The following is a 27,990-nucleotide window of genomic DNA, read 5'->3' as shown; positions in this document are numbered from 1 at the left end:
CCGAGGGCGAGCGGTGTGAGGAGAAGGAGCTCTTGTGCCGGATTTCAGGGCATTTTTTCCTGATGCAGCTGTGATTTCCCACAGATCCCTCGTGAGGACGAAATCTAGAGGTGGACGGGAAGGCAGAAATGGCTGGTTCTCAGGTGAGCCTGGTGTCCCCGCGGAGCGTGTCCTCTGTTTCTTCGCAGACCCTCACGTTTGGAAGCTGCAGATGCGGATGCTTCAAGTTCGAATGCTTCTCGCCTCCACGTTCACCTCTTTTTAATACCTGGTCAGGGGGCGCCTGGGTGGCTCAGTGGGTTAAGCCGCTGCCTTCGGCTCAGGTCATGATCTCCGGGTCCTGGGAGCGAGTCCCGCATCGGGCTCTCCGCTCGGCAGGGAGCCTGCTTCCTCCTCTCTCTCTCTCTCTGCCAGCCTCTCTGCCTACTTGTGATCTCTGTCTGTCAAATAAATAAATGAAATCTTAAAAAAAAAAAAAAAAAAAAAAGATCTGGTCAGAAGTGATACTCAGGGTTAGGTCTTTAGAATGCTTCTCTATTTCCCAGAGCCTTCTGTCCTGTCCCCAACCTGACTTCCATAGTGCATCAGCCACTGTCACTTTGACTTAAAGTTCCCCAAGGAGTGACAGTATTCCGGTGATGGCAGATCCAGAGGGGAAGGTGTCGATTCTGAAATTCCTGTGGCTGATGAGGTCTGGTCCTGGGATGTCAGGGACGGAAAGCATTTCTTGTTTGGGCTCATCTGGATTCTTGATCAGTGGTGTGCAGCTGGGCACAAAGGAAATGCGGACAGAAGCTCGGTGGGTATGAGTCCAGAAAAACTTGGAAAGTTCCCATTCTAAGAAAGGGGGTGTATGTCTCTCCATCTTTAACACGTGAAAGAGATATTCTGCTTAAAATCCATTGGAAGAGGGTGCCTGGGGGCTCAGTCAACTAAGGTTGGATCTTGGTTGCAGCTCAGGTCGGGATCGGAGGGTCCAGGACTGGTATCCCTGCTTGCAGTTCTGTGCCCTGAGGGGAGTCCGCTTGCCATTCTCTTTCTCCCTCCCTTTTCTGCACTTCCCCATCTCCTCTAAAATATAAATCAATCTTGGGGACCGAGGGTGGTTCCGTTAGCTAAGAGTCTGCTTTCTGCCTTCAGCTCAGGTCATGATCCCGGGAACCTGAGATCCAGCCCCACATCAGGCTCCCAGGTTCCCAGGTGATGAAGTTCTAGAATATAGGTTAAGTTCGGTGGGGTGAGGTCCTGAGCCGATGACCAAGAAAGAATTCTTGAGACATCTTTTGTGCAAAATGGTGGTTTATTAAATCACGGGGACCAGACCGTGGGCAGAAGAGCTGCTGCCCCACTATCCTGAGGAGTGGCTGATTATATACACAGGAGTTGGGTAAGTGAGGACAAAGGGGCTGTTCAGAAGGGCTATCAGGGTAAAGAAGACTGTCAGGATATGCAAAGCCTGGTTATTGTCTAGCCATGGCCGATTTCCCCTCTAATGAAGCACTAACAAGACAATTGGGAGTTTCCTGGGGAATGTCACATTCCTCCTATCAAACATCCTTGCTAGTGAGATTTAGGTTTAGAAGAAATTTAACTTTATTTACATTTTCTTCTACCTCAGCCTCCTTCAGTTTTTATGGAGGGGAGGGCGACATTAGGGCTTGAAGAACTGAGTTATTTGCCTCTGGAAATTGGGCTATTGATAAGATAGCTTCTTTGTTATAAATCACTAGGACATTTGTAGATGGAGGGAGACTCCTGTCTTGCAGGATTGTGATCTCTGCAAGTTAACTCTTTGTTTTCCTTTTAGGGCAGCCAGGGGTGCCTGAGGAAAGTTACACACACTACAGAGGGGAGCGGGTGGAGAGGGGCTGCAAGGTGCCTGCTTTTGCTTTGTCGTCAGCCAGCCTCCTGCTCCCTCATCATTCCCCCCCTGAACAATTTTGACCTTTAATTCTTTAAGGTAGTTGAACGTGGAAAGTTTCATCTTCTGTAACTTCATCCTGCTGAATAGGGGCGTAGAACTGTCCCTACCTACTTGGGTCAACATTGATCAGTTGAGGAATGTGGAGGGGAGTTACAGAAGATGGAGGCAGCTGAATCCAGTGCGGACTGTGAAGAAGTGTCTCTGTGCGTGGTAAGGATCATCGTGAAGTCTTTGCAGCAATGGAGTCTTGGCACCAAGTAGAGGAACAATGAACAAGGCAACACATAAAGATTAATAAGGCTATAGAATGAGAAGCTCAAAAAGGAGATTTTTAATTTTGGGCCATAGTCCTCCTTTAAACAGGAACTTAACCAATCACTGAGAGGAAGAGAAGGATCTTGTAGAGCCTTAATCTGGGTATTCATATCTTGTATTAGTCCTGTGACATTTTTGCGATAGTCTGGGATGAATATGCAACATTCTGCTTTGATAATTGCTCATGTGCCGCCCTGTGCTGCTGTCAGGACATCTAAGGCCATTCTATTTTGTAGGACTGCCTTGCGTATCTGTGAGACTTTGATATTAAGTAAAGAGATGCTATTTAGTGAATCACTGAGTGCCTTTGTAGTATATGTATTAAGGGCTTCTACATGCCAAATGACACCCTCTAGTCCCACAGACGGAGCCAAAATGGATGTTAAGTGACCGTACCATTTAAAAACAGATCGTGTCCATCTTTGCTTTAAATGGGGGAGATTAGCTGGAGTGGCTATGGTTTTAGTAATGTGCCCATGAATTCAAGCAAATCCTAAGGTACAGCGACCTGTACATTCTGGAGGAAGGCAGGGCCACAGGTTAGTTCCACAGATCCAGTGGGTTCTGTTTGGAGCTGGCCATCTAATGCCAGGTCGCCTTACCCAATCAGTACCAAACCAGTCAGTAGCTTGGAGTACTATTATTTGGGGACACATTTCTTTTTTTTTTTTTTTTTAAGATTTTATTTAAAAGAGAGAGAGGGAGAGAGCAAGCACAAGCAGACAGAGTGGCAGGCAGAAGCAGAGGGAGAAGCAGGCTCCCTGCCCATCAAGGAGCCCAATGTGGGACTCAATTCCAGGACGCTGGGATCATGACCTGAGCTGAAGGCAGCCGTTTAACCAACTGAGCCACCCAGACATCCCATTGGGAACACATTTCTAATGATAGCCATCCCAGATGTTGTGTTTTATTTGCCGAAGTATCATATGTATGATTTCTTTGTTCCCGGCATTAAAGTGCCTTTTTAAAATTTTATTTTATTTATGTATTTGAGAGAGAGCATGAGCAAGGAGAAGGTCAGAGGGAGAAGCCGACTCCCCGTGGAGCTGGGAGCCCGATGCGGGACTCGATCCCAGGACTCCGGGATCATGACCCAAGCCGAAGGCAGTCGTCCAACTAACTGAGCCAACCAGGCGTCCCTTAAAGTGCCTTTTGATTGAGCTGTGCATTAGTGGGTGTGAGCCACAAATGTGTATCCCAGATTTGATATATGCCATTGTCAGTATAGCGATATGGAGGGTTTTGTAACTTAAGCCCATATTTGATTGGGGAGTTAGGCTTGACAGCAATCCCCTTTCCTTCCAAATAGCTCCATCAGCATGTAGTACCAGGAAGGCATATTTGGAGTCAGTATTAATTTTTATTTGTAAGGCTTTGGCGATTGCAAAGTGCTAGTGAGCACTATGGCACACTTAGCTTTTCTTATTCTTTTTATGAAAAGTATTGTCATCAGTAAATCAGCTGTCATTTGTATTTTTAACAGGGACATCTTAAATCTGGCCAAAAGAGTAAGCAAGGTCAATAACGTCTGAACATTTTTGCTGTACAGAGAAAGAAGTACAGTGATCAGGTTCAGGCATATGGGTAACTAGGTTTAACGTTTGACAAGTTTTAAGTATTCTTTCTTTTTTTTTTTTTTTTAAGAGACTCAACATTAGATTTTCATTTAGATGAGATTGAAAGGTTAGAAAACACAAATGGGAAGACCACAAAATACAGTAAATTAAATGTAACTGAATGGGAAATTGGGCTGAATTTAGGAATGATCAAGAGGGAAAAGGAAACCGAAAAATTAAAAAAAAAAAAATTCTTGCTCAAAATAACAATAGGAAAAAAAACATACACACATCATATTTCCACAGGGAAATTTGGATTGACTAGTGGGAGTTTTAAGTATTATTTCTGGCATATCTGTAAGTGTAGCCCAGTATTTAATAAGTCGCCCCCCATCATCCATTGGTGCCTTTGGCTTCTAAGACAAATCTGGACCTGATATGAAGTCATTACAGTCAGGGACTGTCCCATAGTGAGCTTTGAAGCTCTTTTTATGAGGAGGGCTGTTCTATGCTTTGCTAAAGCATCTGTTTGCAATTGCACCTCAGAGGTGCTAGGATAAATATGACTAAGGGATGAAACCATTAAGAAGCCCTTTGAGTGATCCAGCCTTAATGATATCCTGATTACAGAGGATCATTGGCAAGTGGGAGAAAACTTATTAAGAGATAAGGAGAGTCCCCCAAGCATCATCCAATCCTATCATAAAGTGGGATTGTCCATTACCTCCACTAGTCCATAGTTAATGCTATTGAGTGCAGTATGCTGGCTTTTAGGCAGTTTCATTATTCCAGCCACACACAAGGTGAAAGTTAAGTTATACAATTTTGGGGGAATCAGTTTCATTTTTCCATTTGTTTAAATATTTAAGCTATGTTCCCAATGGGTTCTGTTATTACTTCTTCAGAATATTAGGCAAGATCATGTAATTGAGCTATTGTGTAACTTCTCTGAAGTTTACCTCGAGTTGTCTGGCTTAGGTAAACAAACATTTAAAGACAATCAAATCTAGAATTTGACATCCATAAAGGTGTGTTATTAAAAAAAAATTCTCTCTAAAATAACCCTCATTTCCAGAGATAGAGATATTGGGACTAATTTATTTGAAAAACAAGTCCAATTTTAACAAACTAGGCCTAATTATTTACACAAGCTCAATAAGAACTGTGAGTGATCATATAGATCTTTTAGAATCTGCTTTGCTGGAACTTCTTATTAGGAATCTCTAGGTTGAACTTTTAGTGGCCTCTTTAGGCCAGGAGCCAAGCCACATAGTTGCCATCAGACATGCCTGCAAACCTGTCGATTTGGGCAAAGTCACTGCTCACGTTCCTCTCTCCTTGTGCTAGGACCAAAGTTGTTGTACCACGGGTATCTCAACAATCCTTTCTTCATCATTTACTCCAGAACCCAAATATTTCACATCAGAAACATGTCTAGAATATCTTGACCATTGGTTCCTCTCCCACATCCCAACACTTTGTGCTGGATAAGGAGGGCTGTCACCGCTTTGTTGTGGATAGAGTTGACTTCTGGGAGTGAAAGGAATGAAGGTTCTCATCCAGGCAGCCCCCTGCCCCATAGGTGCTTATTTTTTTTTTTAAGATTTTTTTTATATTATTTATCTATTTGACAACAGAGATCACAAGTAGGCAGAGAGAGAGGAGAAGCAGGCTCCCCGCTGACCAAATTTTATCTTAGGAAACATCATGAACTCTGTCAGTGGACACTTGGTGACTGTGGTATTTATTGCAGGGACAGCTGACCTTCAGGGATGTGGCCATAGAATTCTCTGAGGAGGAGTGGGGACACCTGACCCACACTCAGCGGCAACTGTACCAGGATGTGATGTTGGAGAACTACGAACACCTCCTCTTCTTGGGTGAGGAAGACTCCTTCCAGATTTCCCAAACCACACTCAGGGTTTTATTCCTTCCTGTGAAGACTGTATTTTGGGGGATTTCTCTTGTAATAACTAGAATTCAGATCCAGGCAGAAAGGGAAATAAGTAGATGGAGAGAAAAATCTTCATAATGTTTTTTTCTCAGCCTTAATTTCTCTTTCCTCAAGGAAACATCATTGCTTGTGTAGATGAGTGGCAGTTCTCAACCTTTAGTGACAGAATGGTGCTGCTCACATCTTTTTTTTTTAAGATTTCTTTTTTTTGACAGACAGATCACAAGTAGGCAGAAAGGCGGGCAGAGAGAGAGAGAGGAGGAGGAAGCAGGCCCCCTGCTGAGCAGAGAGCCTGATGTGAAGCTTGATCCCAGGACCCTGGGATCATGACCTGAGCCAAAGGCAGAGGCCCCAACCACTGAGCCACTCAGGCGCCCCTGCTGCTCACATCTTAAACTGAAGTTTCCCCTGCTGATTATCATGTCTACTACTTGGAAGTGTAGGTCAGGATGTGAACATTGCAAATTCCTCCTGTGAGTTCTTTTTTTTTTTTTTTTTTAAGACTTTGTTTACATATTTGACAGAGAAAGATGACAAGTAGGCAGAGAGTCAGGCAGAGAAAGGGGGGAAAGCAGGCTTCCTGCCAAGCAGAGAACCTGATGTGGGGCTCAATCCCAGGACCCTAAGATCATGACCTAAGGTGAGGGAAGAAGCTTACCCCTGAGCCACCCAGGTGCCCTGCCTCCTGTGTGTTCTGAAGGGACTGTTGGGGAACAGTTTTTAGGAAACCACTTTCTAGGATTGTACAAGATCATCTCTTCTCTCCTGAACACAAGACTGATGGAATGATAGAATTGGCAGCAATAGCCATTTTCCTTTTTCCTCATAAACAGGTCTCCTTCTGTCAAAGCCAGACCTGATTATATATTTGGAGCAAGAGAAGGAGCTCTGGGATGTGATGAGAAAGGAGAACATAGGCTTCCATCCAGGTAGGTGGGAATGAATGAGGCAGATGACATAGGGGAGGCCCAAGTCTGAAGGAGGAAGGTAGACCTTACGCAGTGGTTTGAGTAGCTCTCCTTGAATGAAGATTAGTTGGAGACATGCCCAGTTACTTTTTTTTCTCTCTCCCAGAGGAACATCTGCTCTCCAACATGATCAAGTTCTTAGATTTCTCTAGGGATTCTCCTTCAACTCCACTGATGGTCCATCACATCCATAGGGAGAGCCAGGAGACTCTCTTTCAAAAGAAATCTGAGAGCTTTTTATTGTTTTGAAGGCCTTGGGGAAGACATCCTATTTCTGATGACCTGTGCGCTATGGCCTTCGTACATTCTGCTTTTTATTATGGGACAAGTAGGTCAGGGTAGTTGTATGCACACTGGAGTTTGGTGGCGAAATTCCCGGAACACTGGAGACAGATTTTTAACATGTTCTGGCTTATACTTTCTAAGGTATGGAGGCTTTAATCTTAGTCTTACAAAATTCAGTTTCAATAACTTCATCAGATAACAAAACAATGCCCTAAAATGAGAAAATATACTGCTTTATTTCCCTTTGAATGGTCTTTTTTTCTTTTTCTTTCTTTCCCTTTTTTTTCTTTTTTTTTTTCCCCGTATAGAAATTTCTGCTCAATGAGTTCCATTCCTAAGTGGTAAAACACTCTAATGTCTCTAGAATTCCGACATAACAAATGATATTGGGGAACTAGCACATTAGAACTTGAACTTCTATCCTTTAAGAAATTATCATCTATTACCTTATTTTTTAAAAATTGCGTCATTGTATGATTCTTCCATGAACTTCTTGTAACTTTGTCCTGTGTGTTTTCACTTTCTATTTAGTTTTATATGAGATTTATCTTTGAATTTTTTACATCAAATGTCCTGATACGACATGGGCATGTGCTTTATAAGAAGTGAGTTAGACAATTAGTAATACTCCCATATAGTTTGTTTAAAAATTTTATTTCTTCGAGACAGAGAGAGAGAGAGAGAGAGAATGAGTATGGAGGGGAAGGGCAAAAGGAGAGGGAGATGCAAAGTCCCTGCTGAGCAGGGAGCCCAGTGTGGGGCTGGATCCCAGAACCCTGAGATCATGACTTGAACGGAAGGAAGATGCTTCACTGACTGAGCCCCCAGGTACCCAAAATCTCCATGTGTGGATTTCTTGTGTTCAGTAATGCAGTGTTGCTTCATGGGAAATTAATCATGAGGTTTTTCTTCTTCTTTCCTCAGAATGCATCAGTATTTAGCTCCAAATATTAATATAATATACAGTGTGTCTCAGCATATTTTCACCATCTATGATGTTTATTTATTCAGAAATGAAGATGCTGTTTGTTTCCTCTGTTGTAACAGAATGGACTATAGTGTTACATTCTGTGGAGGAGAACGAATATATTAATACCATAATGCACGTCTTTCAAGCTTTTTAAGTGTTCATAAAATTCTCATTTACACCTCTTTATGATTGACTTAAATGAGAATTCTTCACAATATTATAGTCCATGAAGACATGACACTCAATTGCTTGATTTTCATGGGTACGTGGACACGGTTCAAAATTATGGTAATATAGAAGTTTTCCTTCTCTGTCATACATCAGTGTTTTATTTAGAATTTCGTGGGTTGAGTTTTCTCTTACTCTGGTTTGGTAATTTCCTAAGAATGTGCTTCCTTGTCTGGCTCATTCACGACATTAGCTAGGTGTGGGTTGGGTTTTATCTGTGCAGGTTGTTAGAGGAAGAGAATTTTCAGCTCAGTATATTTCAGCATATTTCAAGACCATGTGAGTATAACTCAAAAAAGAATGAGCTTTATGCTTTTTGCTGGAAAATTCTGTGTGTTTTTGTCTTGTGTTTGTATGTCACACATATATACTGTGTCACCCCTACTTTCTGTCTCCTTGGTGAGTGGTCAGTGAATGTCGTTCCATGTCTAGGTGAGTTGTCATCCACATGGAATTGATTTCATCATGTATTTGTGGGTGAATTTTTATTCTCTGCATGAGAGAAATACTTTTATTGAATTCAGAGTAATTTTCAACATTTAATACTTATGTATATACTTCTGTTTTGGTATGAAATACAAAAGATATACTTTATCTAATTAATTGTAGGATTAATACCCATGATATGTATTGGTACCTTTGTCATTGAGTTATGCATCTTCTATGAGTACTTTCATTGTGGTAACCTTAGAGATTCATTAAAACAACTTAGCTGTAAAATGAACATTTTATAAACATTTTTATTTTAAAAATATTTTATTTATTTATTTGACAGAGAGATAGATCACAAGTAGGCAGAGAGGTAGGCAGGGAGAGAGAGGAAAGCAGGCTCCCCACTGAGCAGAGAGCCTGGGTGGGTCTTGATCCCAGGACCCTGAGATCCTGAACTGAACTGAAGGCAGATGCTCAACTGACTGAGCCACCCAGGCACCCCTAAAACAAACCTTTTAAAACTCAGTGTCAATTATATAGAAAATTCTTCTTCCTGTCTCCACACCTGCACACCCTCTTGACTTTGTTACCGACATCACAAATCCTTTTATGTTGGATCCTTTATTACCCACATTTGTGATTTTTATTCTTCTTTTTTTTTTCCCCCAAAAGCAAACTCTGTAGCAGAAATAAATGTGACTGGTATCTCATTTGAACACAGCACGTTTGTTTAATTGTCTACATATTTACGTTCAGTGGAGAGCTCTGTGTTCTCGTGTGGTTGCAGTTTCTGGGTAGAATCCTTTTATTTCATCTAGAAAGACTTTAATGTCCTGGTAAGATTAGAGGGGTTTTTACTTGGGAATGTCCTCATTTCTGCCTCTGTGGAAAATAATTTTGCTCGGTAAAGTATTGCTGGTGGCTATTTTTCAATCTTTGAGTACCTGAGTACGTTATGCCAGGCCCCATTGCTCTTCAGACTGCTGAGAATCCTCCTAGTGATACTCTAGGAGCTCTTGCACAAGATGAAGTGGATTTGCCATTGTGTTTGTTTTTAGATTTATTGATTTATTTGTTTATTTATTTATTTGACAGAGAGAGGTTATAAGTAGGCGAAGAGGCAGGTAGAGAGGGAGAGGCAGGCTCCCTGCTGAGCAGAGAGCTGGATGGGGGTGGGGGGGCTCAATCCCAGGACCCTGAGAACATGACCTGAGCCAAAGGCAGGGGCTTAACCCACTGAGCCACCCAGGTGCCCCTGTCATTGTGTTTCAAAAGTCTTTCTTCATCTGTGGTGTTGGGTGGGTTAATTACAACATGTCATGAGTTGTCCCATTCTTTGTATGTGGTCTGCTGTATATACCATAGTTTTATAAGGAAGTAATTTGAAGAAATAAAATATGAAGGCAATCATAGTGAAAATACATTTACTGTTGTGCACTGGATTTATCAAGCAAACTTCTCTGTGTCCTAGTGGACCACTGTTGATGAAAAGCACATTATTCAATGGTTAACTGTATTTGTTAGCAGACCTGAAAGGATTCAGGGGCAGATGAATCTTTAGAGAGGGAAAATTATTTTCAGTGTGATTCATTTTTCCTATTGACTCTATTTTGTACTTGTATATGGATGTTCAAAGAAAGCCAGAGTAGCAGAAATTTCATCAGATAAACTAGCCTTTTATCTTTTGTTTATACTGCTTTGATACCAGGGTACTGCTGATCTCACAGAATGGTTTTGACTGTATTTCTCTATTTCAAAGTTATAAGATTTCTTCTTATTGCTAAGATTTTGATAAGGATTGTTGGGGATGATTTTTGTAAATGTTAGTTTCTTTCTCTTGTCCTGAACCATGGCTCACCATCTAAGACCCACGGGGTCTCCCCAATGATCGCTAATTGAACAAAGGCACTACAAATATAATGATAGGCCATAGCTACACAATTCTCAAGGACTATCGATCAAATTTTACCCTGTATATTTCTCCTGTTGTTTTGTGAGGATAGAGAACACAAGCAGAGATTTAGGGTTTTGATCTGCACAGAATGCAATGTGTCATATTAAGCTAAAGGCAGATTTTGAAGTCCCAAAACTAAGTAGGAAGAAGCACATGTACATATATATGTGTGTGTACCTATATCTTCAGAAGGAAAAGGAATCTTGGCTCAAACCAGGTCATTTCCAAGTTTGAAAAGTGGTGATTTCCTAGCAAGCAAAGAGGTTCTAGATTTATAATAGAAATAGTTTTCTTTTCTGTATTGTATTGAATTTATGCTTGCTACATCTGGTGTATCTTAGTTTGAGAATCTCCCTATGCAAATTGTCTCTTACATAACTGGGTCTTATTCCTGTAGGATCTACTCTGTTTTCCTTATTCCTGTGTCGACCTGTTGCTTACCTACCTCAATAGAGATTTTAACAAGAGTTTCCAAGGAGTGACATGGTATTCTAAATTTAATTTAAATGTGAGAGTAATTCTCCAGGGAGCATTATAAATTCCATGTAGTTAAATTGATAGACTTCATTCCTGCCTTTGCAGTTGGACAAGTAAGAGTTCCTTAGTTACTCTTCTTTTCCCTTCTAGGAAGTGATGTCATCAGTGTTGGTCACTTCAGTGTCAGCATTTGATTAGGTAAAAATGTGGGCGCCTGGGTTGCTCAGTGGGTTAAGCCGCTGCCTTCGGCTCAGGTCATGATCTCAGGGTCCTGGGATCGAGGCCCACATCGGGCTCTCTGCTCAGAAGGGATCCTGCTTCCTCCTCTCTCTCTGCATGCCTCTCTGCCTGCTTGTGATCTCGCTCTGTCAAATAAATAAAATAAAATCTTTAAAAAAAATGTGGATATTTCACAAATCCTGTTTTGTTTTGTTTTGTTTTTTTAACACTTACTTGAAGGAAACAAAGATGGGACAGGGCTGGGTGCTGAGTAGATGTTCTAACTTAAACAGAAGACAGTGTTCTGTTAGGAGTGATGGAGCAGCCCAATGGAAGAGATGAAACAGATCTAGGCTGAAACATTGGTCTGCATTCTTCATCTGTGGAGAGGACCTCGTCCAAGACTACACTACTGACTCTGAGTCTAGAAAGAAAAATTGTACTTTCTTTTTTCCCAAAGCCTGTCCAGTTCTTCTGTCCCATCTCTATTTCAGTGATGGAGGCATCACAGCTGACTTTCCCTTCTGTGTTCTGGAAACCTCGTTGTCACTGTATTCCCCCTCCCACCTAAGCCAGGCAGGACCTTGCTTAGCCTTAGGGGTAGCTTGGAGTTTTCTAATGCCACTGTAAATGGTTGATAACAGGATCATGTGAGGCCTATGTATGTTTTAAATACAATTTTGCCACCACTGCACTAGAAGAGAAGCAAAAATCAATCACTGGGCCACAGAATTAGTTCAGGCACTTGGCACTGGAAGTTGTGAGGACAGATAAAACATGATGTTGTGACAGTTTGAGAGGAAGCTAAGTGCTGTGGAAATGAAATATGGCAAAGTCTTGAAATGTGAACAAAGATGTGGTAGAGAGGTCCCTTTGGTCACTGTAAGGCCTAAGGAAGCTAGTCAGGATGAGCAAATGGGACAGAGATGCCTTTCTGGGAATTGTAGCTGTCTAGGACATCCGATGCTTTTCTCATGATGTATTGTATTCCCTGCTGTCTCGAGGACCAGTTGCTATTGGATGACAGAGATAACTGTACTCTTTGAGGCCCAGATGCATGGAGTGTGTGGAGAGAGGATATTAATTGATTTAAACATGGTGGGCATATCTTTTTTTTTTTTTCTCCAATTTATTTATTTTCAGTAAAACAGTATTCATTATTTTTTCACCACACCCAGTGCTCCATGCAAGCTGTGCCCTCTATAATCCCCACCACCTGGTACCCCAACCTGCCACCCCCCTGCCACTTCAAACCCCTCAGATTGTTTTTCAGAGTCCATAGTCTCTCATGGTTCACCTCCCCTTCCAATTTACCCAAAAGCACATACCCTCCCCAATGTCCATAACCCTACCCCCCTTCTCCCAACCCCCCTCCCCCCAGCAACCCACAGTTTGTTTCGTGAGATTAAGAGTCACTTATGGTTTGTCTCCCTCCCTATCCCATCTTGTTTCATGGATTCTTCTCCTACCCACTTAAGCCCCCATGTTGCATCACCACTTCCTCATATCAGGGAGATCATATGATAGTTGTCTTTCTCCGCTTGACTTATTTCGCTAAGCATGATACGCTCTAGTTCCATCCATGTTGTCGCAAATGGCAAGATTTCATTTCTTTTGATGGCTGCATAGTATTCCATTGTGTATATATACCACTTCTTCTTTATCCATTCATCTGTTGATGGACACCTAGGTTCTTTCCATAGTTTGGCTATTGTGGACATTGCTGCTATAAACATTCGGGTGCATGTGCCCCCTTGGATCACTACGTTTGTATCTTTAGGGTAAATACTCAGTAGTGCAATTGCTGGGTCAGAGCAGTTCTATTTTCAACATTTTGAGGAACCTCCATGCTGTTTTCCAGAGTGGTTGCACCAACTTGCATTCCCACCGACAGTGTAGGAGGGTTCCCCTTTCTCCGCATCCTCGCCAGCATCTGTCATTTCCTGACTTGTTGATTTTAGCCATTCTGACTGGTGTGAGGTCATATCTCATTGTGGTTTTGATTTGTATTTCCCTGATGACAAGTGATATGGAGCACTTTTTCATGTGTCTGTTGGCCATCTGGATGTCTTCTTTGCAGAAACGTCTGTTCACATCCTCTGCCCATTTCTTGATTGGATTATTTGTTCTTTGGGTGTTGACTTTGTTAAGTTCTTTATAGATTTTGGACACTAGTCCTTTATCTGATATGTCGTTTGCAAATATCTTCTCTCATTCTGTCAGTTGTCTTTTGATTATGTTAACTGTTTCCTTTGCTGTGCAAAAGCTTTTGATTTTGATGAAATCCCAAAAGTTCATTTTTGCCTTTGCTTCCTTGCCTTTGGCGATGTTCCTAGGAAGATGCTGCAGCTGAGGTCGAAGAGGTTGCTGCCTGTGTTCTCCTCAAGGATTTTGATGGATTCCTTTCTTACATTGAGGTCCTTAATCCATTTTGAGTCTATTTTTGTGTGTGGTGTAAGGAAATGGTCCAATTTCATTTTTCTGCACGTGGCTGTCCAATTTTCCCAACACTATTTATTAAAGAGGCTGTCTTTTTTCCATTGGACATTCTTTTCCTGCTTTGTCAAAGATTAGTTGACCATAGAGTTGAGGGTCTATTTCTGGGCTCTCTATTCTGTTCCATTGGTCCATGTGTCTGTTTTTGTGCCAGTACCATGCTGTCTTGTTGATGACAGCTTTGTAATAGAGCTTGAAGTCCGGAATTGTGATGCCACCAACTTTGGCTTTCTTTTTCAATATCCCTTTGGCTATTCGAGGTCTTTTCTGGTTCCATATAAATATTAAAATTATTTGTTCCATTTCTTTGAAAAAGACGGATGGTTCTTTGATAGGAATTGCATTAAATGTGTAGATTGCCTTAGTTAGCATAGACATTTTCACAATATTTATTCTTCCAATCCAGGAGCATGGAACATTTTTCCATTTCTTTGTGTCTTCCTCAATTTCTTTCATGAGTACTTTATAGTTTTCTGAGTATAGATTCTTAGCCTCTTTGGTTAGGTTTATTCCTAGGTATCCTATGGTTTGGGGTGCAATTGTAAATGGGATTGACTCCTTAATTTCTCTTTCTTCTGTCTTGTTGTTGGTGTAGAGAAATGCAACTGATTTCTGTGCATTGATCTTATATCCTGACACTTTACTGAATTCCTGTACAAGTTCTAGCAGTTTTGGAGTGGAGTCTTTTGGGTTTTCCACATAGAGTATCATATCATCTGTGAAGAGTGATAATTTGACTTCTTCTTTGCCGATTTGGATGCCTTTAATTTCCTTTTGTTGTCTGATTGCTGAGGCTAGGACTTCTAGTACTATGTTGAATAGCGGTGGTGATAATGGACATCCCTGCCGTGTTCCTGACCTTAGCGGAAAAGCTTTCAGTTTTTCTCCATTGAGAATGATATTTGCAGTGGGTTTTTCATAGATGGCTTTGATGATATTGAGGTATGTGCTCTCTATCCCTACACTTTGAAGAGTTTTGATCAGGAAGGGATGCTGTACTTTGTCAAATGCTTTTTCAGCATCTATTGAGAGTATCATACGGTTCTTGTTCTTTCTTTTATTGATGTGTTGTATCACATTGACTGATTTGCGGATGTTGAACCAACCTTGTAGCCCTGGGATAAATCCCACTTGGTCGTGGCGAATAATCCTTTTAATGTACTGTTGAATCCTATTGGCTAGTATTTTGGTGAGAATTTTCGCATCTGTGTTCATCAAGGATATTGGTCTATAGCTCTCTTTTTTGATGGGATCCTTGTCTGGTTTTGGGATCAAGGTGATGCTGGCCTCATAAAATGAGTTTGGGAGTTTTCCTTCCATTTCTATTTTTTGGAACAGTTTCAGGAGAATAGGAATTAGTTCTTCTTTAAATGTTTGGTAGAATTCCCCCGGGAAGCCATCTGGCCCTGGGCTTTGTTTCTTTGGAGATTTTTAATGACTGTTTCAATCTCCTTACTGGTTATGGGTCTGTTCAGGCTTTCTATTTCTTCCTGGTTCAATTTTGGTAGTTTATATGTTTCTAGGAATGCATCCATTTCTTCCAGATTGTCAAATTTGTTGGCGTAGAGTTGCTCATAGTATGTTCTTATAATTGTTTGTATTTCTTTGGTGTTAGTTGTGATCTCTCCTCTTTCATTCATGATTTTATTTATTTGGGTCCTTTCTCTTTTCTTTTTGATAAGTCTGGCCAGGGGTTTATCAATTTTATTAATTCTTTCAAAGAACCAGCTCCTAGTTTCGTTGATTTGTTCTATTGTTTTTTGGTTTCTATTTCATTGATTTCTGCTCTGATCTTTATGATTTCTCTTCTCCTGCTGGGCCTAGGGTTTCTTTCTTGTTCTTTCTCCAGCTCCTTTAGGTGTAGGGTTAGGTTCTATACCTGAGACCTTTCTTGTTTCTTGAGAAAAGCTTGTACCGCTATATATTTTCCTCTCAGGACTGCCTTTGTTGTGTCCCACAGATTTTGAACCTTTGTATTTTCATTATCATTTGTTTCCATGATTTTTTTCAATTCTTCTTTAATTTCCTGGTTGAACCACTCATTCTTTAGAAGGATGCTGTTTAGTCTCCATGTATTTGGGTTCTTTCCAAACTTCCTCTTGTGGTTGAGTTCTAGCTTCAGAGCATTGTGGTCTGAAAATATGCAGGGAATGATCCCAATCTTTTGATACCGGTTGAGTCCTGATTTAGGACTGAAGATGTGATCTATTAGGACCGAGGATGTGATCTATTCTGGAGAATGTTCCATGTGAACTAGAGAAGAATGTCTATTCTGTTGCTTTGGGATGAAATGTTCTGAATATATCTGTGATGTCCATCTCATCCAGTGTATCATTTAAGGCCTTTATTTCCCTGTTGATCTTTTGCTTGGATGATCTGTCCATTTCAGTGAGGGGAGTGTTAAAGTCCCCTACTATTATTGTATTATTGTTGATGTGTTTCTTTGATTTTGTTATTAATTGGTTTATATAGTTGGCTGCTCCCACGTTGGGGGCATAGATTTTTAAAATTGTTAGTTCTTCTTGTTGGACAGACCCTTTGAGTATGATATAGTGTCCTTCCTCATCTCTTATTACAGTCTTTGGCTTAAAATCTAAGTGATCTGATATAAGGATTGCCACTCCTGCTTTTTTCTGATGTCCATTAGCATGGTAAATTATTTTCCACCCCATCACTTTAATTCTGGAGGTGTCTTCGGGTTTATAATGAGTTTCTTGGAGGCAACATATAGATGGGTTTTGTTTTTTTATCCATTCTGATACCCTGTGTCTTTTGATTGGGGCATTTAGCCCATTTACATTCAGGATAACTATTGAGAGATATGATTTTAGTGCCATTGTATTGCCTGTAAGGTGACTGTTACTGTATATTGTCTCTGTTCCTTTCTGATCTACCACTTGTAGGCTCTCTCTTTGCTTAGAGGACCCCTTTCAGTATTTCCTGTAGAGCTGGTTTGGTGTTTGCAAATTCTTTTAGTTTTTGTTTGTCCTGGAAGCTTTTAATCTCTCCTTCTATTTTCAATGATAGCCTAGCTGGATATAGTATTCTTGGCTGCATGTTTTTCTCGTTTAGTGCTCTGAAAATATCATGCCAGCTCTTTCTGGCCTGCCAGGTCTCTGTGGATAAGTCAGCTGCCAATCTAATACTTTTACCATTGTATGTTACAGACTTCTTTTCCTGGGCTGCTTTCAGGATTTTCTCTTTGTCACTGAGGCTTGTAAATTTTACTATTAGGTGATGGGGTGTGAGCCTATTCTTATTGATTTTGAGGGGCATTCTCTGAACCTCCTGAATTTTGATGCTCGTTCCCTTTACCATATTGGGGAAAATCTCCCCAATAATTCTCTCCAGTATACCTTCTGCTCCCCTCTCTCTTTCTTCTTCTTCTGGAATCCCAATTATTCTAATGTTGTTTCGTCTTATGGTGTCACTTATCTCTCGAATTCTCCCCTCATGGTCCAGTAGCTGTTTGTCTCTCCTTTGCTCAGCTTCTTTATTCTCTGTCTTTTGGTCTTCTATATCACTAATTCTTTCTTCTGCCTCATTTATCCTAGCAGTGAGAGCCTCCATTTTTGATTGAACCTCATTAATAGCTTTTTTTGATTTCAACTTGGTTAGATTTTAGTTCTTTTATTTCTCCAGAAAGGGCTTTTATATCTCTGGAGAGGGTTTCTCTAATATCTTCCATGCCTTTTCAAGCCCGGCTAGAACCTTGAGAATTGTCATTTTGAACTCTAGATCTGACATATTAGCAATGTCTGTATTGATTAGGTCCCTAGCCTTCGGTACTGCCTCTTGTTCTTTTTTTTTGTTGTGAATTTTTTCGCCTTGTCATTTTGTCCAGCTAAGATTATATGAAGGAGCAAGTAAAATACTAAAAGGGTGGCAACAATCCCAGGAACATATGCTTTAACCAAATCAGAAGAGATCCCAAATCGTGAGGGTGGATTTCTCCCCCCTCACAATTGGGTGAGGGATCTCCTGATTGGGATCTCTTCTGATTGGGATCTCCCAATCTCTTCTGATTGGGATCTCTTCTGATTTGGGGATAAAAAGAGGTTCAAAAAGAAAGAAAGAAAAAAAAGAATTAAAAAAAAGATTTTGAATTAAAAATTCAATCAAGAATTTAAAAAAAAGATTGACGAGATTGGGATCTCTTCTGATTTGGGGATAAAAAGAGGTTCAAAAATAAATAAAGAAAAAAAGGATTAAAAAAAAGAAAATGAAGAAAGAAAAGTAAAAAAAGAAAATATATATATATATTAGATAAACTAGTTAAAAAACGTTAAAAAGAAAAGGGTAAAAGTTAAAAAAATTTAGCAGAAGAAGAGAAAAAAATGAAAAAGAAAAAAATTAAATTAACTGCAAGACTATAAAATCACAGGGAGAAAGCCATGAGTTCAGTCGTTTGTTTTCTCCTCCTCTGCAATTCTGCTGCTCTCTCCTTGGTATTGAAACTGCACTCCTTGGTAGGTGAACTTGGCAACCTTTTTGATCTTCTGGGGGAGGGGCCTGTTGTAGTGATTCTCAAGTGTCTTTCCCCCAGGCGAATTGCACCGCCCTTACCAGGGGCCGGGCTGAGTGATCCGCTTGGCTTTGCTTTCAGGAGCTTTTGTTCCCTGAGCGCTTTCCGTAGAGTTCCGGAGGACGGGAATACAAATGCAGCCTCCTGGTCTCCGGCCCAGAGACCCCGGGGCCCCGCTCCCCAGTGCGCCCTCAGAGAACAGCTCCTAGTAACTTGCGTCTGCCTAACCTCCGGCCGCGCTCCGAGCTTACCATGCCTGCGACCGGTTCAAGGCAACACTGAGCTGCGAGCTTACTGTCGGCTCTGTCTCTACAGCCGGCTTTCCCATTCCAATATCTGCAAGTTCTGCAACACTCAGACACCTCCGATCCTTCTGTGACCCTGCGGGACCTGTGGTCATGCCGACCCCGCGTGGGCTTCGCCCCGGTTTAGCCTCCGGAGCGATGTCCCTCAGCGGAACAGACTTTTAAAAGTCCTGATTTTGTGCTCCGTTGCTACGCCGCTTGCCCCTCCCCCCGTTGTCTATCTTCCTGTCTCTTTGGATTCACTTCTCCACCAGTCCTACCTTTCAGAAAGTGGTTGTTTTTCTGTTTCTAGAATTGCTGTTCTTTTTCTCTTCGATCTGCCGATGGATTTGCAGTGTTTGCAATCTTTAGATAAGCTCTCTAGCTGATCTCCTGCTAGCTGAAGTAGTCTCAGCCTGCTACTTCTCCGCCATCTTGACTCCTCCCCCATGGTGGGCATATCTTAAAGATGTCACATGACAGAGTAGATGTTGAAGATGAAAAAGGTTGCCAAACAATACCAGTGAGAACCAGCGAGGTGTGTGTTCTGACTTAGTTCCTACAGAGGTTGTCAAATTTTGTCTGGTCAGAATCACTGGGAACACTTTAAATGTGGAGCCCTGTGCCCAGCCTTCTATTACCATGTCAGTTGTTCTGGGGTGCAACCCACCACATTTGCTTTCTTACACAGTCTCAGGTGACTATCTGGGGACTAGACCTTGTGACCCTATATCTGGGAAAACATTCATAGATGGTTTCTTCAGGAAAGGTAGTAGCCCTTGGGTAATGTAGTAAGATACACAGGTGATGCTGAACATGGGGCAGGACTGAAGGCCATTCTCTGTTGCAGGGCAGGACTGTAGACTGGGCTCTGAGGCTGGCCAGATTCACTGATGAGGCTTCCTGCTCATGCATAGCAAGAGGCTATGCTAAATGCTTGGTCAGTCCTGCTGGCTTGGTTTTCTCCCAAAAAGCCTGTAAGAGAGGCTCTGAGGTTGTCTAGGGTCTCTGTTCAGGTGTCTAATGGTGCAAGAATGGAGGATAGGGTCAGCCATGTGAAGTGACTTAGAACATGCATAGCTACCCAGACAAAGAACAGAGAATGCCCTAGTTCAGAGCATTGGCTGGACACCCAAGTCAGTCACAGGTGCTGACAATTCCCCTTAGCCAGGTAGGTTCATCTAAACGGGAATAGGCAATCCGTGGACATTGTCTGTAATGGACTCCCACCCACACTGACAGCTTATGGGTGAAAGATTTCTACGATGACATTGGATGAATGCTACTTTGTTAGGTTCACAGAGTTGTCAGGGATGTGTCTTTGGTGCTACAGTGTGCATCTTGGGTATCTTCCAGACATTCGCAGTTGGCCCTATGGCCGATGGTTGGAAGATTTAAAAAGTCAGACCTTCCAGGTATATTGACTTTGGGATTTACCCTGCATGTGACTGTACAGCAGCACCAAGTGAGCAGCAAATCATGAAGGAAAATGTTTCTGTACTGTTGGCTATCTGAGACAAATCACACATGTGCCTTATACAGTATTGTCACTCTTCCTTGAAGTCATGTGGTGACCTCGTGATCTGCGTGAGTGTTTCCTTGATTGACATTTTAGTTATAATGGTCATTCCATTCATATTTGCGAATGAGAAAGCTTGGTAGTATAGTGATAGCATCTTGATCTTGGGTCGAGGACAGGTGAGTTTATTGTACAGGAAAACAGATGGGCTATTTTCATGGCCAAGGATCGGGCATATATGCTAGATGTTCCCTGAAGATACTGGGGTTTCCTATGCTCAGAGTCTTTAACACAAACCCACTGCATGTACAGTGTGTCCCTGTATGAGTTGGGGGTGGGCGGTTGCCCAGTGGAATTAGTGTGATGAAGATGTTTATGATGTTTGCTGTGTCATGAGCCATAAGACACTTGAATTTCAACCTGGGAACCTCTTGTCTTCTGCCAGTATTGGAACACTGTTACAGACCAACGGGTTACAGTATAGAATGTGTGTCATCTTGGAATTTTTTTTTTTTTTTTGTAGATGGATTTATTTTTTTTTAAAGATTTTATTTATTTATTTGACAGACAGATCACAAGTAGGCAGAGAAACAGGCAGAGAGAGAAAGGAGGAAGCAGGCTCCCCGCAGAGCAGAGAGCCCGACAAGGGGTTCGATCCCAGGACCCTGGGATCATGACCTGAGCCGAAGGCAGAGGTTTTAACCACTGAGTCACCCAGGTGCCCCGTCATCTTGGAATTTTTATATTTATTAAGATTATCCATGTACTTTATTCAAAACAAAATAGACATTCATAGGTCTGTTTCTTGTTTGTTCATTTAAGTTGTTGTTTTGGTTGTACATATAAGTGAATACATACGGTATTTGTATGTCACTTAGTTCACATCACATAACACCTTCTGGGTCAAACCACATACCACAAATGACAAGATACAAAGAAAAAAGCTAAAAGAGACACAAATACAATGCATAGCCTGAATGTTACCATTGTGGAATGGAGAAGGATGATGGGCAACATGAGGAAGTGGGAATGGGAAGTACAGGTTTCCGTGGGCTGAAAAGAATACAGGGAACTCCTCCAATGGTTTTCCCATAGCATTTGATGGTGCCAGATATTAGTTAGCTACTATTGGTGAGTATAGTAGCACCTATAGAGTTGTTGAATCCCCATGTTGTACACCTAAGGTAATGGGATGTTTTAATGTTTATATTAATAGAAAGGAAATCAAGATGGATATCAAGAAGCATATACATGTGTAGATTACTGTATTGTCTTAAGAAGTTGCAGGTAAAGAAAACTAAACCTACTCTTCCAAAGAGGCTAATCCTAAGTACTCACAGTAGGGTAAAGTCCTAGGAAAGCAAACTGATCTGTATCACAGTGGAGATAAATGTTCCTTAATGTAGAAGAGAAGGGACAGGGAAAGAGAAGCATGTGCCCAGCAGAGCAAAGAAGGGAACTGGAAGACCAAGAAGAGCCTGTGGTCCTCACAGGCAGCTCAGGAAGAGCAGGTCAGACCGTCCATGGAAGAACAATCATTTCTGTGAGAGCTTTTTAACTCCATTTCCTTGAATTTGGTCACTCTCCTCTCACCACTGAGGAGCATCAGGAAGGCTTTTCTTTGAAAGTGGATTTTTTGCAGAAGACCAGAAAGTGCAACTAGGTTGTAAAGCTGCTTATTTTAGGCAAAGTCAGTTTTCAGAGGGGAGCCTAGGTTCAAAGAAGTGTTCCTGTATCCTGACCATGGGTATTAGTAAAAATGCAGGGGAAACTTGAAATTGATAAAGGCCATGGATGCAGTGAGGTCCAAGGTACAAAACCCAGTGTTGCACACAGAAGCAATTTGCACCTGCATTTCTTGTGAAATGCAGCGAAGCGAGCTATTTCCATAAGTATGGTGGTAGGGGAAATTGAAGAAAGAAAAATAAGAGGAGGTCCAGAGAAGTGTGATTGGGTTAAGTTTGTTATGCAGGATTGGGTTGGCTTGAATAAAGAGTGAAGGGAAGCGAAGGACTCCATACTCACCTGTATGCTCTGCCCCCTTTTTAGGAACCTTTGAAACTATCGGGATTCAGCCCTGGAATTTTGAGTGGAGCATGCATTGTTGATCAGTGGCACATGTGTAAAAAGTAGAAACTCACACACCACCCAAACATCCAAATCAGATTATAAATTATAACAGGATCTTGAGTTCATTGTCATTCACATTAACATTGGTGATGTCCAAATCTAGCTCAGCCAGACTCCTCCATTATTCTACTCTGGACGTCATGTCTATAGGACATTAGTTTGATATCTCTGCCTTGTATGCCATAAATCAGGATATATTCTCTTCACTTTACAGATTATTTTGGGTATGGGTTATCCCATGACATCCACGTAAATTTAGGATGGATTTTGATCTTTGTGCAAAAATGGCATTGGAGTTTTGGTAGAGATTGCATTTTGTGTAGATCACTTCAAGATTTATTGTGTTTCAATTATTCCAGTGAATAATTGCTGTTGCTTAGCATATGTAAAGTTGTCTATATTTATGAGACCATGGCTTAAAGATTATAAATTATGTAAATACATGAATAAATTCTATGTTTCACCCAACACTCCATTTAATCTCTCATCCTGTCCGCGGGGGGCTCTGCTGCACGTTTCTGTTGGGCGAGAGCACAGAGCACTTGGCTTACAGTCTTTAAAGAGGTCTCTGCCTCGTCTTGCACATGCTCCCATATCCCATCTGGAAATCATAATAAAGACATATGCCACTTTGACAAGCCTGACTAGCTCTTCCTAGCCTGGGGGTAAAAGATGAAGGTCCAAGTTCAAGTCATTTCACCTGGTCTTGGCATTGAGTTTCTTGTAGCATTTACAGAGACCCTGGACGAATGTTTCCACGAGCTCTCCTTGTTACTGATTCAGCTTATCTTTTCATTTCCTTTATTCCCCTGCCTCTGTTAGTGGTTAACACTCTTTCCCTCAGGGAGCCTAATGAGGTTTTTAATATAATCTAAAAATAAATCGCTGAAGTGAAGTTGGTGGAAAAAAAAAAAAAAAAAAAGCCTGTAACTAGGTAACTAGGCTTCCTGCAGAGTATATTGCACTTTTCATTGTTTCTGGTTTGACCTCTATCCTTATGTTAAATTGGAAGCATTTATTGGGGGGTTTGCCATAAATGTATGATGTCTCTGTTTTGGGAATTGTTCTTTGTTGTGTAGAAACAAAACTAATTTTTAATGTGTTGGTTTGTGTACCAGCTTTATAAAATCCATATGAGTTTTAACAGGATTAAAATAATTAATTCTCCTAATTTCTAGGAGAAGAAATGGCAGTGGCATAGGAGGGTCCTAGACTCATTTGTCCTGTGATGAGCACCACTAGTGAAAAGTCAAGTCTTCTAAGTTCCCCAGACATCAGGCTGAAGAGTGACAGGAGAAACTCCTCAAGTAATAATAGAAAAGAGGCCACATGGAAGATGGAGATAGTGTGGAGACATGGTTTAGGGAGGAAAGGAGTATAGCATTGTAGAGGGCAGGGAGCCCCCATTGTGTGGTCGGTGTCATGAGAGAGGAGCACTCAGGGGATGCCTAAGGAGGTTTCCCAAAGCCATTGGCTTGGAGATGGAGAAGGGCTGAATTTCATGAGTTCTTGGAACCAGCACATCTTAAAACCTGGAGGTTTAATGGTCAGCAGGTTTGGATGGGATAGAATCAAGAGGACACCTGGGTGATCCTGGAGAGAAGGGTGGCAAACAACCTGGGGGCACCAGGTGTGGAAACAGTCATCTGAAGAACACCTGGGGTGCAGAGTGGGGAGAGTATTCAGTAGTCTAGGAGCACATTCCTGAGAGGAAACATTCAGTGCCATGTGGCTTCCAAAAAATGGGAGCCCTCTCCTGTCCTGTAGTATGAAGACTGAGCCCCACTTGTGAGGACACTGGCTGTCTGTCTTGCTTGCACCAGGCCTCACCCCCTGTGATCTGAGGGGACTATGCTTCTCAATGAGGCTTGCCTCAGGCTAAGCAAGGTCATCCCCTGTCCATATCACGTCTCCTGAGCAGGGAATCTGCAGGGCTGCAGTCCTGGTGGAGTTGATGTCAGGTCTCCTTTCACAATTGGAGCAGAGCTCACCTAGTTCAAACTGTCCACATTCAGGCCAGGGACCAAACACTGCCCATATCAGGCAAGGAGAGACTCTGCAGACCACTGGTCTGAAGGATACAACAGGACACATCACTGACTTTTCTAATGGACAGAGGCAAGTAGAGACTTAGAGAAATGCCAAGATGAAAGAATTTATCCCAAGGAAAACCAGCAGATAAGAACAAGGTCAGAGATAAAATGGAAACAGTAAGTAAGGAGCTTGATGGAGAATTTAAGGTCGCAATCATAAGGATACTCAAGGAGTACAAAAACAACAGTGAGAATGTTACCACAGAGATAAGAGTTAAAAAATAATTGGGTGCTTGGTGCCTCACATGGGGAAGTACTGACTCTTGATTTCTGCTCAGATCTTGATCTCAGGGTCCTGGGATACAGGCTCAAGTCACACTGTGTATTCAGTGTGATGCCTGCATGTGATTCCCTCTCTCTCCAGCTCCCACCCAAAATCTTGTGATTCCCCCTTCAAATATTGTTGCCTCTTACAATTTTATTCCTACAGTCAGTTATACTTTGTCAGCTTTCACTTCTTCACTTGTCATTATAGTCATTCTTTTTTCTGTTATTCTTTATTTAATTCATGGGCTGTCAGTGTTGTTGATCTTTTCTGCCAAACAACTCTTCCTGTTCTTGATACATTCCTTTTTTACTGTACTCTTGTTTGATTCAGTTCAGTTTTCTGTTTCCATATCCTCCATTCATCTGCTAAGTTTGAGCTCATACCCTTTTTGTGATTGTTAGAGATACAGGAAAGAGATCTCTGCTACACTGAGACCATATCACAGAATTATCTCTTAGGATATATGGTCAATATGTTGTGTACCATGTTACATTTTTATGAGGAAATGAGGTCCTGATGACTCTTTGTCAGCCATCTTTCTGACGTTGTCTGAGTGACTTGATGCTTCTCTATTAGAAGCCTTCAGTATATTCTTCAGAATGTAGTAAGTGCAATAGTTTAACTTTTATTTGGTATCTTTCAGCTGTATCTTCACATGAGACCCAGAGTTTCCTGCTCAAGTGTAGCATAGAAGGTTCTTTCCAGAATGGGTCAACGCAGAGATACAAAGATAGTGCTGTTGAGATTTTATATTTATGCACAGACTGGGACAATGATGGGGAGAGGGAAGTGCCTCACAGAAATCCTGGACGATACACCCAAACCAAGGAAATGGCCCTTAATGAGAATGTCACTGCCCTAAATGGTGAAGGATATAAACCGCTGCAGAAAACCTCCCTTTTTAAGTCAACTGTTTCTGCAGAGCAGTGTGTTTCTGTCAGCACAAGCTCCAATCAGATAGGCAACCATAGCAATTTGTGGACAGACCACTTGGAACATCTGGAAAGTAACCTAGTCCATGCTGAGAGTAATGATTTGAGCCATTTGGAAAATAGGATTGGTCTGACTTTAAATCAGAAATTTGGAAATGAACAAAGTCCTCAGTGGGATTCATATGAGAGGGACTTCACTGAGGAGTCGACCCTACAGTATGACCAAAGGCTTTTCACTGAAGACAGAATTACTCAATGCACTGAATTTGAGAAAATACTGAAACAGGGCTCCTGTGTTCACAGATGTGTCATTGCTAGGTTTGCAGAGAACCATTATGAATGTGATAAATGTGGGAAAGGCTTTCATCCAAGCTCTAACTTCAGTATACATAATGGTCATCGTTTGGGAGACAGTCTTCATAAAGATAATGAATGTGGGAAAGCTCATAACCAGTCCTCCAGTGTTGCTGATCATCAGAGAATTCATGAGGGAAAAAGCCCATTCACATCTAATAAACCAGGGACCATGTTTAGTCAGTCCTCAAGCCTAAACATCAATGAGATAATTCCTCAGGGAGAGAAAACTTACATCTTTAAGGAATGTGGTAAATCCTTTGACTGCCACTCAACACTATGTCAACATCAGCAAATGCATACTGGAGAAAAAGTATACAAATGCGAAGAAGCTGGTCAGAGCATTAAGGACTGTTTATCAACAAATGAACATTTGCAGATCTATTCCGGAGAGAATCCCTGCAAATGTCAAGAATGTGGCAAAGCTTTTAACAATCACTCAAGTCTTAATAGACCGCACCAAATTCATATTGCAGGGGAAAATTACAACTGTAATGAATGTGCCAATGCCTTTACATCATTGTCAAAATTTATTCAACATCAGAGAATTCATAGTGGAGAAAAACCTTACCAGTGTCAACAGTGTAGCAAGAGGTTTAACCACAGCTCAAACCTTACTCAACATCACAGAATTCATACTGGAGTGGAACCTTACCAATGTCAAGAATGTGGTAATGCCTTTAACTGGAGGTCAGGTCTTGATAAGCATAAGAGAGTTCATTGTGGAGAAAAATCTTACCAATGTGAAGAACGTGGCAAGTCCTTTAAGGACAGCACAACTCCTATTGAACATCACAGAATTCATACTGGAGAGAAACCTTACCAATGTCAAAAATGTGGCAAGAGCTTTAACTGGAGGTCATCCCTTACTCAACATCACAGAATTCATACTGGAGAGAAACCTTACCAATGTCAAAAATGTGGCAAGAGCTTTAGCCGGAGGTCATCCCTTACTAAACATCACAGAATTCATACTGGAGAGAAACCTTACCAATGTCAAAAATGTGGCAAGAGCTTTACCCAGAGGTCATCCCTTACTCAACATCACAGAATTCATACTGGAGAGAAACCATACCAATGTCAAAAATGTGGCAAGAGATTTAACCAGAGGTCATCCCTTATTCCACATCACAAAACTCATACTGGAGAGAAATCTTATAAATGTCATGAATGTGGTAAGGCCTATGCCATCCGTCAGCAACTTACTAGACATCACAAAATTCATAATGGAAAGAAACCTTACCAATGTCAAGAATGTGGCAAGGCCTTTGCCCAGAACTCAAACCTTATACAACATCGCAAAATTCATACTGGAGAGAAACCTTACCACTGTCAGGAATGTGGCAGTGCCTTTACCAGGAAGGCAGATCTTCCTCGGCATCAGAAAACTCATAGTAAAGAGAAACCTTACCAATGTCAAGAATGTGGCGATGCCTTTAGGTGGAGGTCAGGTCTTGCTAAGCATAAGAGAGTTCATTTTGGAGAAAAATCTTACCAATGTGAAGAATGTGGCAAGTCCTTTAAGGACAGCACAACTCTTACTGTACATTACAGAATTCATACTGGAGAGAAACCTTACCAATGTCAAAAATGTGGCAAGAGCTTTAACTGGAGGTCATCCCTTATTCAACATCACAGAACTCATACTGGAGAGAAACCTTACCAATGTCACAAATGTGACAAGAGCTTTAACCGGAACTCAGACCTTATTCGACATCACAGAATTCATACTGGAGAGAAACCTTACAAATGTCATGAATGTGGTAAGGCCTATGCCGTCCGCTCGGTACTTACTACACATCAAAAAATTCATAACGGAGAGAAACCTTACCAATGTCAGGAATGTGGCAAGGCTTTTACCAGGAGCTCATATCTTTCTCATCATCAGAAAGTTCATACTGGACAGAAACCTTACCAATGTCAGGAATGTGGCAAGGCCTTTATGAGGAGGTCAGATCTTTCTCGGCATCAGAAAATTCATACTGGACAGAAACCTTAGCAATGTCAGGAATGTGGCAATGCCTTTACCAGGAGGGGAAATCTTTCTCGGCATCAGAAAACTCATAGTGCAGAGAAACCTTGCCAATGTCACTAATGTGGCAATGCC

At 41.5% G+C, this 27,990-nt stretch overlaps 1 protein-coding gene across 1 annotated transcript; it reads left to right on the top strand.

Moving 5' to 3' along the window:
• LOC122911697 (zinc finger protein 665-like) lies at positions 1-27,917 on the top strand. The gene is made up of 4 exons (XM_044256667.1): positions 1-143; positions 5,549-5,675; positions 6,583-6,678; positions 25,241-27,917. The coding sequence occupies exons 1-4, from the start codon at positions 129-131 to the stop codon at positions 27,880-27,882; spliced, it is 2,880 nt and encodes a 959-aa protein (XP_044112602.1). The 5' UTR covers positions 1-128; the 3' UTR covers positions 27,883-27,917.
• Positions 27,918-27,990: the final 73 nt, after the last annotated feature.

The sequence above is a fragment of the Neovison vison genome, chromosome 7 (assembly GCF_020171115.1).
Source record: "Neovison vison isolate M4711 chromosome 7, ASM_NN_V1, whole genome shotgun sequence".
Taxonomy (NCBI): Eukaryota; Metazoa; Chordata; class Mammalia; order Carnivora; family Mustelidae; genus Neogale; species Neogale vison.
The sequence above is the reverse complement of the archived record's forward strand: the minus strand, read 5'-3'. Positions and strand labels throughout refer to the sequence as shown.